Below are 14,495 nucleotides of genomic sequence, written 5' to 3'. Positions count from 1 at the left end.
TTTATTCTTAGAATATAAGCTATACGAATTAAACTACTATTAACTTTTTTGTAAAAACTTACAGTTTTTCAGTGATTTACAAAAAACCTCTTCAAAACATGCATTTTTTTCACAAATAATTAAAATCTTTGATCTTTAATAACTTCAAAAGTATTGACTTATTTTATTAACTTTGTATAATAAATTTTGCTTTTAATTTGTTCTTTTATTGATTTGTGCAGTTATTTTTTATAAAATAATTTTCACCCCCGAGAAGGGGCGGTATCCACCCTCAGGGTAAAGGCGCAAGGTGGTACCATGTCACCTTTGTTTCTTGACGTATCCTCTAACCACTGACCAATTTTCGTGAAAATCGATGAAGGTTCACCGAAATTGAAGGTAATCGTTGATTTTTACCTTCAGTGACTGCACTATACAAAATAAATTGCAATTTACTGATCTAAATGCGCGTAATTTGGAAGCTTATAAATCATTAAATGATATGTAGTCGCCAAATAATTAGTTTAACGCATTTTAAGTACCACTTTCTCTTAAGCCGGGAAGATAGGGTGGTTTTCTTGCGAAGGGGTTGTAGCTCAATAATCGAAATGCCCTTGATTTAATAGTTTATTCTTAGAGTATATAAGCTATAGGAATTATATCCGCAATACGATATATTTTAAGTTTTCTCAGCATCTTTCTCTTAAGTTAAATCAATTAAAGGGTTGTTTGGGGGTGAAGGGGATGAGCTCAAAAATCGAAACTATATAATTTCAAGAGCTCATAAATAGCTCGTAATTCTGCCGCAAAAACCGATTCAATATTCCTATTTTTAAGTAGTGGGAGGGGGGCTGACTCAGCCCCACCCACTATGGTATTAAATTCCTGCTCAGTGGAACGAGCTCAAAATTTTTAGTTTGCGGAATATGAGAGCTCATAAATAGCTCATAAATCAGGGCTATTTGTTTTTTAATTTTTGCAAGTGGGGGGGGGGCAGCTCAACACGGGTGTAGAAAATACAGTTATGTGACGTTAAAAATGTTTTTGATCGTTTGAACTATTCATAGAAAATTTGTACTTTTACAAAATGGTTTTATTTTCAATAGTAAACCTTCTTTCTCTTCCTTCAAAAACTGTATTAAACTGCAATCTCAACAAACTGGTATATTTTACTACAATGACATACGATAAATGTCATTAGAATATAAATATTTTTCCTTTATTTCCCGATGACGATCTGGCTAAATACCCAAGTAGGTGAAGGCCAATAAACTAAAGAAGAAGAAGAAGAAGAAGAGTATACGTAAATATAACCGTAAACTGAACCACATAGTCAAACTCTGTGACGTCACGGATCGTTTGAACTATTTTAAGATAAAGAAGACTTTAAATTTGTACTTTTAAGTTATTATGAGTTTTTGAAGCGTGAAATTTTGGAAATTTCATTTTTATACAAAACTGAACATTATTATGTAATAAAAAAAATGTGCAAGTTCCCCATTGGAGGTTCTGTCCGACAAAATACATGGGACGTTTTCGTAGTCTAACGTTCGAAATCTGTAAGCTGTTCCACAATTAAAATTTCCCCTTTTCCAGTTTCTACATCAAAGTTTGTCCGACTAGACACCGTTAAGCTATTAACAAATTTTCGGCTTGCTATTAATCAACTTTTTTTTTGTACGCGAGATCCAGGCCTATAAAGAAAAATATTTGATTTTAGGTCTAATAGTTTATTCAAGAAAAAATAAAAAGATACAACTAAACAAATAGTTACGGCCTCCATGAAATATTATTCAAACCGTGAAAAGTCCTTTTCATCATCTGACCGTCGGCCCATTGTGAATTCATATAACTGTCATCGTCATCCTTGTCCAATTTCTTTAATTCCTCTTGTCTCTTGTACGCGTGTAACATCAGTTGTTTTCGTTCTTCTTCAGTCATAACCGGTTCCCTTCCTGGAGGTCCAGAGCCACGTTTTGAAATTTTCATAACAACTTTTGATTTTTCTATCTTTCCCACATAATCTCCAACGGTTTTGTTGTCCCTTGAAAAAATATAGAACTATGTGAAGGTTGTCTCAGTTAAAAACGTCGAAAAAGATATAATGCTAATGGACAAAATGTAATGTCACTTTAATGAAATAAAATTTAGATGAATGAATTCATCTCGAAATTACAATCATTTCATATTCTTACGCCAACTCTGAATTTTGAATAATAACGGCGCAGATCGTAATTAAAGTTTACCTAAATCACATTTTTGAAGTCCATATAACTGTCATTCATAAATACTATTATTCTAGTGGCTATTGAAAATAGCTTAACCCAGCGTGAGCTAAGCCGACTAGAGAAACTATATACTTTGGCAGGACTAAGTTATACCTACTTTATTATCTAGAAGGTAAGAGTAAGCCCTATGCCTTAATACCCGAAGAAAGATTCATGAACTGGCGATTCACAAAATGTTTTTTCTCTCTTTGACTCACGTACATTCCCATTTAATTTTAAATTTATTTATATCAATTTACGCTGTTATTAATCAAAATTCAGAGTTGGCGCAAGGATATGAAATGATTGTAATTTCTAGACGAATCTATTCATGTAAATTTTATTTCATTTCAGTTACATATTTTTCATAAGATGCGTGAGCTGTTCTTTAAATTAAAAATAAATAAAATTTATTAAATTTAAATATGCATAGTAAATTTATATAAAAAAGCAAAGTATATTCATATTTAGGTGTAATAATGCATTTATATTAGTAATAGTACCTATACATTTCTTTCCCGCAGAACCATATTTGCGCAGTAGTAGGATCAATTATGTCTAATGAGGCTTGAGTTCCAGCAAGGTCTTCAATATTTTCAAACTCCATACGTATGACATCGTGAGGGGGAAGTTTCATGGGGTAGACAATGGTGACCGCTCCTTTCAGAATATTGATAGCTTCCTGAACTATTTTCATTGTGAGACACTTTCCTAAAAACAAGCTCATTCAAATGGCCTTAGTAATTTTCTATTTTGCTTAAAAACGTTATTGTGTATGTTAGCAATAAAAACAAACAAATGAATGAAAAATTCTTAAAGATACATTTAGTATCACGATATAGATATAATATAACTCTACTATATGTACATTGGAGGTATACAGCAGGATCTAGCATTGGAAAATGAAATAATTATTAATCACTCTCAGGAATATAAATACTTGTGGCTTAAAATTACACAAGATGGAACATTGGACAACAACATCCAAGAAAGGTGCATACAAGGAAGGAAAGCTATCGCATTATTGAACACGATCCTATGGGACCAAAGTATTTCCAAGGAAAATAAACATTACATCTATAACAGCATTGTTAAGAGCATTATAACATACAGCAGAGCAACAACTGAAATGGTTTTCCGACGAAGAGCCGGTGGTATATCAAGAAGAGGTAAAATCAGAAATACAAGAATGTTTGAGATATTGGATGTAAAGCATACTATAGTTGACGATATACAAACAAAGAAACTAAGATGGTTTGGCCGCGTACAACGTATGGAAGACGAAAGACTAACCAAGCAAGTACTACGGTGGGCGCCAAGTACTACGGTAGAGGACATAAGGAAATTAGATAAATAGGCTTGAACGAAGACATGTGTTACGATAGAGAACAATATGGCGATTGGGAATCGGAAGGCGTCATAGAACTTTATAAACTGATTATATTATATAAATCTGCTATATATAGTAGTAAAGTATACTATTACCTTGTAACAGAAGATTCTTCGAAATCATTTCTTTCGCTTCTCTCACGGCTTTCATCAAAACTTCTTGCATATTTTTCTTTGGTTGTTTTCCGTTTCTCCTTCCTATGGGGTCTTTGTTATATTCAAAACCGCCACTTGGTATGCACTTTTCGCCCCATGTATCTACAAGTTTCAATTCTTGTACTTGGTCTTCATTTAGTCCCAGAATATCTGGAGGATACAAAGTACCGTATTTCTGAAAGTGTGCATGATATAAATTTATGTATCTACAGGGGATCAAGGCTTCTTACAAGGAGCTCATGCGAAAAATGGCCTTAATAAAGAGAGGCACATAGGTATAGTATAAAAAACTTAAAAAACGAAACAGCAGCAAATGGATTAGAGAAGTAAGCGAAGTGGACCAGTGGGAGACATTACAGAGAAGGAATGGAAAACAAATAAGGCAAAGAAGAGGTTCAACAAAAGCCATGGAATCACTAACACAAGAGTATAAACGTTACAAAAATCATACGAATGACAAAAACAATAGACATAAGATTCATTGCATAGATTTTTAATAAAAGATCATGGTGATCGTACACGTACATCACCAACAAAAGATTATGACAAAACAAATATTGATAATTAATAAAAGAAAATCCAATAAGGAAACTATGGGGTCACTTCTTGCTTCTTGTCTAAGGGCCCATCAAGACATAGAACAATTTGGGAAACTTTTTAAAACTCACTACGTTGTACAAACCCGGTACTGTGTGAGATGAACATCAGTCTAAAAACACATAGAAAAATATATAACACCATGACAAAAAGTATCTTCACTTATAGGTGTGAGTAACAAGAATAGACATAGTAAATAATATAGCGACTAAGAAAGGAATGAACTCAGACATAATAGACTACATAGAACAGAAGAGATTAACCTGGTACGGACATGTCGGAAGTGCAGACCAAAGTCGTTGGATAAATACAACAGTTGGTGACCGATAGGAAGAAGGAAGCGACGCAGACATCGAAGATATTTAGAGATGATGTAGACAAAGCGATAGAAAAAAGAAATCTGAAGGAAGAGGACTGGCAAAACCGAAAGAACTGAAGAGAACAGTTGAGTGAAGGAATACAGTGAAAATTGTGGAAATCCTTAGTGTATAAAATATGGTATATTAAATAGAAAACTCTTCCTAACAATATTCTATTCAAAATATCTGTAGCTGTATCTGATAGAAAATTTTTAAGTAAAAAGCAATCTTTTGCGAAATAAAATTGGTTTATTTAATAGAATTAATGATTTTATTTACCGACAATTCCTCCATTTCACTGCAAATCCTATCAACCTTTAATCTTCCATTATATATCGCCACAACAGAAGTAACTAAATTTTCAACAGATGTGTTTAATGTTGTTTCGTATAGGAACTGGTTTTCGTCTTTATGTTTTATATGAATTAAAACCATATTAACGGTTTAGGGTTGATTTGTAATGTATTTTCCTTTATGTAAGGAAAAGGGGCTTACGACTATATAAACACTGACAATTATGTGACAAATAGTTTCATATTTGATCAGTAGCTGTTGCTATGGATATTACCAAAGCTACAGCTTGATCAATAACTTTATAGTAGAGTTTATTTATTAAAATCCCGAACATTTATAAGATGACTTCGTTTTTACTTTTTTTTGACGCTAGTTAGATGGTAGTATATTTTTAAGTTAAGATATACATATTCACAAATATAGTCCCTTGACTTAGGCATAATTTTGGTAAGCAGTAAACCAAGCAATCAACGCAGCGGAGGTTTAAGAAGGAAAGGCTTTAGCTTTGAACTTGGAACTAGGAAGACACGTTAAATGCTACTAGGAGTACTCCCGGATCATAATTTACAATGTATAAACTTTGGAAATCATGATTTGGGATTTACAATGTATATGTTACCGGCCAAACCCGATTTCAGGACAAACTAGTTTGGCCTAGGCCAAACTAGTTTGTCCTAATCGCATTAGGGTAAACTAGTTTGTCCTAATCGCATTAGGGTAAACTAGTTTGTCGTATCGCGTGTAGGCCAAACTAGTTTGTCCTAGGCCAAACTAGTTTATCCTGAAATGTATGTTTTTATATCAGGATAAACTAGATTAGCCTAGTCTAAACCAGTTTAATCTAGTCGAAATACTCTGGGCTAATTAGCAAAATACAAGGAAAAGTTATTTACCAGCAATTTTATTGTTGGAATCTATTATTATTGTATGTATTAATAATATAGATATGCAAAGTCCGCAGATAGTGTGCTACTTTTTTTATAAACAAAATGGCGCCCGAAAATCGTGTTTTTTTCAAATTTTGCTCTATAACTCCAAAGATTTTAACTTTAGACCAAAAACACCCAAATAAAAATTCACCGCAATTAAATTCTGTATAGAGACGTGTTTTTTCCGATTTACTTCGACGAAAATCTTCCCCGGAAAAAGCGGGGTTTTCCAACAAAATCTTTAATTTTCAACTAAACTTTTAGATAAGTAGTTGTTAATCAATAATTAAATAACTTAGTAAAGTAAAAGCCCTTTCCGTATATATTATAATTCCAGAAGTCTATGTAAATTGAATGAACAGTTTAGCAACAATTAAAATGTTAATAATTTACGGTCGCTATAATAAAGACAATAATTATGATGCATAAGAATAACTATGATTTTTTTATAAAAAGACACTATACCTATCTAATATACTTTACATAATTGAAATTGGACTATTTAAGCGGCCTCAGGAATATTTTAAAATTATAAACAATTTTTTGGTTTATAAACAAATAGAATATCTCGGGAAATATTAAATTAAATTAAATTGTGAAAACGGTACTCGAAAGACAGCGGTAGGACGCTGCTTTTAAAAGAAAAAACGTTTAATTTTGACGAGCGGTTCCTGAGATACAACCGGTCAAAGTTGACCAGAATTTACGGCAAATATATAAACAATAGGATCATAATTTTAAACCATCACCTTTTTATTTTTGTCCTCTTTCTCCACACCAATTTTCATATCTTTAAAATCCTCATAACATATATTATTATAATAAAAACTATCGATAATACGTGTGAAAATTGCCAAAAATAGCAAAATTCCAATCAAAAATTAGGTTGGAGAAAATGTAACCCTCAAAGTTCAAAATCGGTATACGTTAACAAAATGCATTTTCTCGGCTTCTCATGGAGCAATTTCCTTCATTCTTTTTTTGTTCCCTAATAAATCGAGTAGAGCCATCGAACTAATGCATTATTAAATGTCAAACTTGCTTTCGTTTTGTTATAATAGATTAATTTATTTATAAGAACAGAAAATTACATATTTTTTCCAGTTGTAGGCTTTTTTTAGATAAACTTACTACAAGTGTACCTTTTAAAGTTAAAAACATAAATATTCTCATTTGAAAGCTGTATAATTATTTAAACAATTTTTATGTAAACAAATTAAAATATTGTGTTATAATAAGTAAATTAATTTATTGTAACAAAACAAAAGCAAGTTTGACATTTAATAATGCGTTAGTTGGATGGCTCTACTCGAGTTACTTGGGAACAAAAAGAGAATGAAGGAAATTGCTCCATGGGAAGCCGAGAAAATGCATTTTTTTAACGTATACCGATTTTGAACTTTGAGGGTTACATTTTCTCCTACCTAATTTTTGATTGGAATTTTGCTATTTTTGAGAATTTTCACACGTATTATCGATAGTTTTTATTATAATAATATATGTTATGAGAATTTTAAAGATATGAAAATTGGTGTGGAGAAAGAGGTCAAAAATAAAAAGGTGATGGTTTGAAAATTATGATCCTATTGTTTATATCTTTGCCGTAAATTTCGGTCAACTTTGACCAATTGTATCTCAGGAACCACTCATCATAATTAAACGTTTTTTTTAAAGCATCCTGCCGCTGTCTTTCGAATACCGTTTTCACAATTTAATTTAGTTTAATATTTCCCGAGATATTCTATTTGTTTATAAGCCAAAAAATTGTTTATAATTTTAAAATATTCCTGAGGCCGCTTAAATAGTCCAATTTCAATTCCGTAAAGTACATTAGATAGGTATAGTGTCTTCTTATGAAAAAATCATAGTTATTCTTATGCGTCATAATTATTGTCGTTATTATAGCGACCGTAAATTTTTAATTAACATTTCAATTGTTGCTAAACTGTTCATTCAATTTCCATTGGTTTCTGGAATTATAATACGCACAGAAAGGGCTTTTACGTTACCAAGTTATTTAATTATTGATTAACAACTACTTATCTAAAAGTTTAGTTGAAAATTAAAGATTTTGTTGGAAAACCCCGCTTTTTCCGGGGAAAGTTTTCGTCAAAGTAAGTCGGAAAAAACACGTCTCTATGCAGAATTTAATTGCGATAAATTTTTATTTGAGTGTTTTTGGTGTAAAGTTAAAATCTTTGGAGTTATAGAGCAAAAATTGAAAAATACACGATTTTCGGGCGCCATTTTGTTTATAAAAAAAGTAGCACACTATCTGCGGACTTTGCATATCTATACTAATAATATATACAACCATAAGATTCGATTCCAGCAATATAATTGCTGGTAAATAACTTTTCCCAAAAATGGCCTATTCTCCGATAATCAGCCCAGACTAAAAGTAATTTATTACAGGCTGGTTGCTGCTTTAAACGTAAGTTTAGAAAACGCTATTAACAGTTGTAAGACTTTTAAGTATTTAAGGTAAATGATAAACCGAGATGCCACTTGTATGAAAGATATAGAAATAAAAATAGTACGGGGAAAACAAGCCACGAAAGCATTCCATGGAGTGATATGGAGAACACTCTAACTAAAGAAAACAAAAAAGGATTTTTCAGGGCATAGTGCTGAGTACTACTCAGCGAAATATAATACGAACAGTTGAATTGGAGTTTATAAGAAGGTGTCTAAAAATCACCAGGTAGGATAGAATAAGAACAGAGGAAATATGAAACGGAATAGAAGTAGAATGCCCATTACAAAAAAGTTGTGGTAGTAAAAGTAGAGCCCTGAAATGGTACGGGCATGTACAAAGAATGCCGGAGCACAGGTGGCCGAAAAGATTACTGGACATGGACCCGCGGGGAGGAAGACGGAGACAAAGACCTGCTGTGAGATGGAAAACTCACATAGGAAATGCTATGATAGATAGAGACCTCAGAGATGGCAACTGGGAGAATAAAGTGTTATGGAAGACGAAAACGGCAAACTCATAATGGGAAAAAGCCTAGAAGAAGAAAGTAATTCAGCGAACTAGTACTTCTTAATATAAATAATAAATTGAATAAAATACTTTGTTCTTTAAAAAATAATCATTTTTATTGAAATTATAATTATTCGTAACAAACAAGCAATAATATTGAGTTATATTCGCGGTCGGAGGGACAGACGGACAAACAGCCTATGTCAAATTTCTCACCTTTAGTACCATCCTTGGATTGTAAGCTTTCATTTGACACCTTATTTGTCATTCTACCTGGTATAATGACGAAGGAGTTGAGTTCACGGACAGACAGACAGACGGACGAACGGACGGACAGACGTACGTGGATAATTCAACGTTTTCACATGTTTTCAAAATTGCTGAAAATAATAAAAAATCTTACTCGATTTTATTCGTAAATGTATCTTTTCTTTTAATTTTTGGATAAAACTTCATCCTTTTATTTATTATTTTTTATATTATTCAATTATACAAGAATATATTGATTTATGGCATGCATCAGTATCTTCATTCGATGTATCATATGATACAATCTATCGATGTGTAATTTTTTTTTGCCATCCCTGTTGGGACGTGATTTGGGAATTCCCTGTATGTAAAAGTCCTTACATGTTCGCTAAATTACTTTTGACTCGGCTAAATTGGTTTAGACTAGGCCGTACTAGTTTATCCTGAAGTGTGAGTCTTTATTCTATCAAGATAAACTAGTTTGGCCTAGGCCAAGCTAGTTTGTCCTAAAATCGGGTTTGGCCGGTAACATAATATATACATTGTAAATTATGATTCGGGAGTGCTCCTAGTAACATTTAACGTGTCTTCGTTTGTTTATTTCTACTGCATCTTGATTGTAAATTTAGTATAGATTACCTGTTTCAGCGGTTCTATGGCATAGTTTCTGGATTTAAATTCCTGAGCAAACAGCTTCACTTTCTGCAAGAGATATCTTATTTTGTTTCGATATATCGATGCCTCAGAAGCCAATCGGTGTAAGTCAATAAGTGTTTAAAATGAGATACTAAGATGTTTCTGAATGTAGTTGCAGAAATATAAGTAATTATTAAAAACAAATAAACCGTCTTTATTTATCATAATATGGGTAACATATTCATAAATACAAACAAGGAAATAATAATATTATTACATATAATAATGTGTGTTAAACTTCAATAAGTCATTTTTAGGGAGAATTGACTTCTGTTTGACCGTTCGACTTCTGAGTCATCCATATGTGAACTTAAATTTCTTGTCAGATGTTCATCTTTATCTTGTAGCCTCTTTTGTCCACACTGTGTATCATAAAAAACCATAGGATTCTTAATAAATACTTTAAGAATTGAGACTTAAAATTTTGAGCGAGAATAAAAATAATCTGAATGTTTATTTGTATAGCCAAAAGCTTTTAACCAGATCAAGTTCTGTCCCGGTTTTATGTATTTCCCTCTTATTTCTTAATTTCGCATGAATTTTAAAATAATATTATAATAGTTGCCAATCAAATTTGGCGAGTGAAAAGTCTGTTCTCTAACAAAGAAAATTAATATAAACCGAAATTTTCTTAATGTGCCCTTGAAAGTAGCCAGTTAATGAACTGCTTAAAAAGAGGTATCATTAATTTATATTTTTTTCATTTTCTATTTTCTTTAAATAATTGATGGATTCGACCGTTACTTGATGGAAGTTCATTTTATCTAACAATAAAACACTGAAAACGTTTGTTTTTGATTAAATTGTTTGTTTTTGTTTTGTTTCAATTTTGTGGAAGTATAGAAAACAAACGTTTTCAGTGCTTTATTGTTAGATTTTATTTTTTTTTTATTTCCAGAAATTTAGTAGTCAATGTTTGTATGACCAATGTAAATTCTTGATATTTATTCTTATATTTTAAATAATATCTATTATAGAGGGCATTTTGACACATAATGTTTACCAGCATAGGCGTAACCAGGGGGTGGTTTTGGGAGTTATAACCCCCCCTTTTGGATGTACTTTGTGCTCTATACGCTTAACACCATTATTATTCCATACCCGCTAGAGACCTTCAAGTAGATGTAACCCCCCCTTAGGATCATCCTGGTTACACCTCTGTTTACCAGGTCAATATGACGATGATGATGGTGATGTTTGTCATGGAAACTAGTCTATTTGCCACATATTTTTTAAATGGTTATAATACTAGGTCATTAAGGGAAGTAATATTGTTTTGAAGCTCTTTTGTTGTAGCATCTTTATGTAATTTACTATTTTTATGGAGAATGAGCCATAAGTTTATTTGAAAATGAGTTTCTTTTTAACGTTTCGATTTCCACTTCGGAAACTTCTTTGGTTTTTTTTCTATAACTTCCCATATTTGGTTACTGATTCATGGTTAAGATTTACGATTACTACTTCTTGCGCATTGACGACATTGATTAGCTGTATCTATATAAGCTATAATCTAGCTCGTTTAAAGTTCATCCTGACACCTATTATAATAATATGATGCCTGCAGCTCGGCGTCCGACAGATCAACAGCAGAGGATGGAGCGAGTTTCAATATTGGCGCAACTCCCCATGTACCATCTCTCCAGCTAAACCGAGGAATGATAGCTACCGAGAGTTTATTTAAGACAAGCAAGAGAATCATGAAGCAGTTCTTCTTGGTGTAGTGAACCGGGAAGAACTTAAACGGCAGAGATGCAATGGAACGAATTGGAACCTGGAAGTTGGACGCGCTCTGTAGTGAGGAGGCGTTCCGCCGGAATCGTGACCTCAGCGAGCGGTAGCCGCCACCTCGCCCAGAGGTGTCTGATGGGTAACTGTGTCGATGGTAGTGATGTTGATTATAGTTACTTTCGAGTATTCGTTACAAATCGTTACTTTTGTATAAAGTAATCATTACCAATATTCGTTACTTTGATTACTATGATTACTTTTGTTACTTTTGTATTTAATAATCCGGTAATCATATCGAAAATCGTATTTCTCAGTAGGTAGGTATTTTGTATAAAGTAATCATTTACAGTATTCGTTAATTTGATTACTATGATTACTTTTGTATTTGAGTACCGGTAATCATATCGAGAATCGTATTTCTCAGTAGGTAGGTATTTTGTAGAGGTATTCTGATATAACAACGACCTTCACCGATCTGTTTAAGGGATAAAAATGATTTGATTACTATGATTACTTTTGTATTTAAGTACCGGTAATCATATCAAGAATCGTATTTCTCAGTAGGTAGGTATTTTGTATAGGTATTCCGATATAATAACGACCTTCACTAAGTACGAAGTAATCAGAGTAATCAAAGTAATCAAAGTAGATACAATAGTCGTTACTCGCTCTGATACGATTGGTACGAAGTAACGAAGTAATCATAGTAATCAAAGTAACGATTTGCCTCTCTGTATAGTAATAGTTACTTTCGGTATTCCTAAGTAACGAGTACTTTGTAACGATTAGTTACTTTTTCAACATCACTAGTCGATGGGTCGATGTTTGATTGGGGACTACGAGTCTGAGTGTGTAATCATGTAGATATATTTATTCCGTAGAGCGAGATTGCGATTGTAAATACTGTGTTGTTATTATATTTTTGATAATAGTTATAAATATAAATTAAGAGCTACCCGTTACACTATAACGCAATATGGGTATCATTAAACACAGTTTTTTAGTATCAAGATATCTAGTATCCAATAAAAATCACAGCTTTATCAAAAACTCTTTTACTTTGTAACTCTTTTGTTCTATAAACACATTTATTGTAACTTCCATAAACCGAATATTCGAAAGTGTAAACTCCTTCAACAATACATTCCTATTAAAGTGTTTACTCCGAAGTAGTCTCTCGAGATATAAACTTCATAATCATTGTTTGGCTTAAATAAGCACTACACCCTTGAGTTTAATACTGATGTATATCCATAAACGGTTAAAAGCTGCTCTGAAGAAGTCTGAAGTCATCTTACACATAAAAAACGTCTTTAAACATACAAAGTTAAAGCTTTACTGAGCTCTAGGGAAAAAAGCTTCGGTTGGACTTTGTTTTTAGAGTCACAGTGGCGTGTATAATAAAAGAAATTTGCATTTTATACAAATTCACACATAAACAAACATAATTTTATTACATAAAGCAATAGAGAAAGCAAATTTAGAGAGTTGAAAACCGATAAACCGCCTCAGCCATATATAAAAGTTGTTTACGCCAATAATAGTTAAAGGAAATGGAAAGAAAGTTAGAGACTTATCAGCCAAGAAAACAGGCAGGATTCCGATAAAAGTTACTGAACTAGTTACTATCTACAAAGTATAGAAACCCTAGAAAAAAAAATGCAGAAAGTAGTGTAATACAATAAACCTCTAGTGCTAATATTTATCGATTTTCACAAAGCTTTTGACACAGTTGGGGCAAGCAAAATACTACAGGCGCTTAAAGAATGCAGGCTAGATTATTTGTTTCCGAGATATGGGGTGTTAAAATTTTTCTTGCAAACTGACGATTTATTTAGTGCTCTAAAACCGGTTGAGGTATGCAAATGAAATTTGGTGGTTTTTAAGACATAGTTGTTGCGCATGTTTTGACACACAATTAAGAATTTTATATTCACCATTGACGCGCGTACGAGTTGTCTGAAATTGTTTAAGGAAAAAAAGATAGTACGCCACTGAGATATTTCAAATTAAAAATTATTTTTGAATTACTTGTTCAATTTCTGACAAACAATCTATCTTCATCTTTGTTCATACGATGCTTCGTTTTCATGCAAAAAATAAAATATCTTAACGTATTCGGAATAAGTTTCTACACATTCATACAGAAACTTCGTCGAAAACTTTGTAAGCATTAACCCGCCGTTACACGCGTCTTCTATTGTGACGTGGTTGCACGCGTATGAGCGTCGCCCTCACCTACATAAATTCGACTTATTTCGAGGAAGAATGAGTGTCAACATCTATAAATATAAAATGGGTTGTACTCACATATTATAGAAAGTCTTGTAAACCAATTTTTTTTATTAATTTAACAAAACAAAAGTAAAAATAATATAGATCAAAAGCAAGTTTTCTTAATTTTCAATTTCAGCAAGCCACTCAAGAAATTAACCTTCTTTACGCGAATTTATTTTACTAAAAATACAAATTAAAATTAAAAACTGTTCTGAAGCTATTTCTTTGTGGCATTTATGTAATTCTATTAATATTTTGTATTTTGATAACGACGTCCGAGGTGGAATTCGAAACATCAATAAAATAAATTTTTCAAGTTAAATTGTGGCCTATTTCCCAATTAGAATAGGTAAATTTAAAAATGGGCTCTTAACCAGTTGCGCACCTAGAATTTTCCTCTGGGGGGGAGGGGGTTTGCTTAAGCACCGAAAGTTTTTTATATTATTTGTGAAAGACAAGTTACATTTTCCTACTTTCTTTTGTATATACTTCTATATGCTCTGGGTGGGATTTTAACCCCCAACCCCCCCCTCGGTGTGCCACTGTTCCTAACCTAATCCAAACAATAATATTTTAATTAAACCTACCT

At 32.4% G+C, this 14,495-nt stretch overlaps 2 protein-coding genes across 3 annotated transcripts in view; both read right to left on the bottom strand.

Moving 5' to 3' along the window:
* LOC114332250 (vasoactive intestinal polypeptide receptor 2) overlaps nt 1–14,495 on the bottom strand; it is a 784,400-nt gene that overhangs the window by 199,598 nt on the left and 570,307 nt on the right. The window lies entirely within an intron of this gene.
* LOC126891846 (cilia- and flagella-associated protein 298) lies at nt 1,689–5,285 on the bottom strand. The gene is made up of 4 exons (XM_050661177.1): nt 5,027–5,285; nt 3,732–3,966; nt 2,750–2,957; nt 1,689–2,023 (listed from the first exon to the last, which is right to left on the bottom strand). The coding sequence occupies exons 1-4, from the start codon at nt 5,180–5,182 to the stop codon at nt 1,750–1,752; spliced, it is 873 nt and encodes a 290-aa protein (XP_050517134.1). The 5' UTR covers nt 5,183–5,285; the 3' UTR covers nt 1,689–1,749.

Source organism: Diabrotica virgifera, chromosome 9, assembly GCF_917563875.1.
Source record: "Diabrotica virgifera virgifera chromosome 9, PGI_DIABVI_V3a".
NCBI classification, from domain to species: domain Eukaryota; kingdom Metazoa; phylum Arthropoda; class Insecta; order Coleoptera; family Chrysomelidae; genus Diabrotica; species Diabrotica virgifera.
Note: the sequence above shows the minus strand (reverse complement) of the source record. Positions and strands in the feature narration are given on the sequence as shown.

Excerpts from the sequence above, each read along its gene's own strand:
- LOC126891846 (XM_050661177.1), bottom strand. The coding sequence starts at position 5,182 with ATGGTTTTAATTCATATAAAACATAAAGACGAAAACCAGTTCCTATAC. Across the intron at positions 2,958-3,731 it reads GAAGAATCTTCTGTTACAAG|GAAAGTGTCTCACAATGAAA; the intron begins GTAATAGTATAC and ends GCTTGTTTTTAG. Across the intron at positions 2,024-2,749 it reads TGCGGGAAAGAAATGTATAG|GGACAACAAAACCGTTGGAG; the intron begins GTACTATTACTA and ends TATTTTTTCAAG.